This window comes from Hyaloscypha bicolor, assembly GCF_002865645.1.
Source record: "Hyaloscypha bicolor E unplaced genomic scaffold K444scaffold_55, whole genome shotgun sequence".
NCBI lineage: Eukaryota > Fungi > Ascomycota > Leotiomycetes > Helotiales > Hyaloscyphaceae > Hyaloscypha > Hyaloscypha bicolor.
Genome location: NW_020194557.1, coordinates 410,189 through 412,680, shown reverse-complemented (window position 1 = coordinate 412,680; position 2,492 = coordinate 410,189). Strand labels below are relative to the sequence as shown.

The 2,492-nt window shown below is 48.4% G+C and overlaps 1 protein-coding gene across 1 annotated transcript; it reads left to right on the top strand.

The window, feature by feature from the left end:
• Positions 1-1,243: 1,243 nt before the first annotated feature.
• On the top strand, positions 1,244-1,729 carry K444DRAFT_628017 (uncharacterized protein; the record flags this gene model as incomplete). The annotated part of the gene is made up of 2 exons (XM_024882874.1): positions 1,244-1,296; positions 1,441-1,729. 2 exons carry the CDS (start codon positions 1,244-1,246, stop codon positions 1,727-1,729), a joined length of 342 nt encoding a protein of 113 aa, XP_024738893.1.
• Positions 1,730-2,492: the final 763 nt, after the last annotated feature.

Below are 2,492 nucleotides of genomic sequence, written 5' to 3'. Positions count from 1 at the left end.
ATCTATTCATTTCTCACACTGATTTTTACTGACAAGTTTTTCTTCTCGAGCCGTTCTCTTCTCATGTAGGCTCTTAATATGTACGCCTCCGTGGGTTATGCGCGTCTGAGGCTGGGTTTCGTGACATTGGTTCACGAATGTTTGGCCTCGAGAACAACCGAAATGGCATTGCAAAGACTTGATGGTATGAGCAACGATGGCGACGTTTGGTGCCCTAGAAACCTACCTTTAGCCTCAAGTAACTTGGCAAAGAAATTTGTGGCAGCATATGTATCCGAGTGAAGAATACTGATGTAGGTCACACAACTGAAGAAAATCACTTGATGAGCTGGCCAGACCACCCCATGACGAGCAACCCTCAATGCAAGGAAGTAGCCCGACAAAAGGGCGAATACTCAGGTCCAATAATAGCGTTGCTCTCGACATCGAGCGAAATTGCGCTGATGTTGTTATTGGCCGGGGTTGAGGGGATTGCGAAGCTAAACGGAAACCCCTGTGTTGCTGCGAGGCAGACAGTTCGCAATCCGGCAAACCTTTAACAGCGGCTCTTTCGGCGTTCTCCCGTGCCTCGCAGAACCTCGTTCCACTGACCATGCTCCCAATTTCCTCGAGGCAGATAGTTCGCAATCTAGGCAAACCAATAACGGCGGCTCTGTGATGCCATTCCCAGACCACGTTACCTGCTGAGACCTTCGCCGAGTCGCCGACACCTCTTCCACTAAACACTGAATACCGCCCACTCCCAATTTCGTAAGGCAGACAGTTCGCAATCTGGGCAACCCGTTAAACGCGGCTCTTAGGGTGGGCATCTGCTCGACTCGAGCCCTGAGAGCACTGTCAAGAAGCCCAGAGCCTTATTCTGTGAGCTGCCGCCACCCGTTTTATGACGAGCGAAAAGCGTGGGCCTATCACAAGACTTCTGCTTCCATGGGGGCCCAGGAAAAACGACAAGGACTCCGATCTTCTCAAGATGCGAGGGCTGCGGAGCAGCGGAAGCACTGATTCACTTCTGTGTTCGTGGCATAATGCCGCCCATCGTCGTTATTTTTAATGGTTAAAGGGAGCTGGCATATAAGAAGCAATGATCCCTCTCTCTCACCTTTTGCCTTTTCCAAGGAACTTTTATACCTCTCCTTATCAAAATTGCTTTCTCAGCTTTCTCAGCTTCCACACGAAACGCAATACAGATCACGTGTCACATTTCCACCAGGAGCTTGTTCTGTTTCGAACCACTGTTTGAGAAATGCCCTCGTCGCACCCATCATCGGCATGCGCTACGCATGGCTCGGTAGTAGAGTACGTATGAAGCTATATCATGAACCACTAGCACAGGGTTCCATCTCCAACTAGTCTTGAATTACAGTCCTCGCCTTGATTGAAACTTGTCTCCTCTCTTCCTCCTATCATGATGGATCTGTAGCTAATAATTACATATCGTAGTTCGACTCTACCAGAGTGCCGTGGTTACAACGTCGATGCTATATGCTCTAACTCAGAGCAGAATGGTTCCGGTAACGATACTTCCACCACCGCCAAACCGGAAGAAACTTCAAACTCCTCCGTAAGCCAAACCGAGTACTCTGCTTCTCGATTAGCAGCCTTTCTCGAGGACGACGACGATTCTCAAGTACTGCACCCACACACGTCGACTGAAGCAAGTATCCGCAGCCACACGAGTCGCATGGCCGCCTGCCTCGATGACTTTGAAGCAACTATGAAGAAAGGATGAGTCTTTCACAGAAGAGCACAAACGTCTAATGTAAGAAGTGGAGAACCTTCCTAGACTAGGTAAGGTCTTCTCTATTACAGGACACTGTGTATGGGACTGAAGTAAAACTTAGTGATAACACGTATCGACAGCCTAAGGAGCGAGGGAGCGAGGGAGCGAGCCGGCGTTCAATGGCAGCATGGAGTCCCGTCAAGAATCTTCTCATCCCATACTCTGGTCAGACTGATCTGCCGATGCAGTGTCTCCCGAATACAGCTCACTTGCATCTTCATGTCCGAACTAGGTTTGCTCCTTTGCTGGGAGATGCTATCGCTTTAGGAGAGTCAGCCCACTTCAGCTATCCGCTATCCGTCAAATATGATAGTGAACCCGGCAGAGCGATTAGTATGCTAAGTTCAATATTATATGTCGAACAACGATATGGTGAAGGAAAAAGGAATGAGGTTTCTCGACAGAATACGAGGCCTACTCAAACCGGAAAAACAAGAGGACGGAAACGCAACTTACAGGAGGGGAAATACATAGCGGTACAGAACAGTTACCAATTAAAACAATAATCAATAACATTAAATAAGTCGAGAAAGATATATTGATGACTTCAACAACTATTGTGGCAGAAAACACCATTTTGGCATTCTTTCCCGGGCGCAAAATCGTCCGAAGCGGTCCCAGTGGGCTTTGCGTCTGCCTAAGAAAAGGGACACACAGACAATGTTGGAAGTCGAGCACTTCTTGGTTCCAGACACTCAATCTTCAGGTAGTC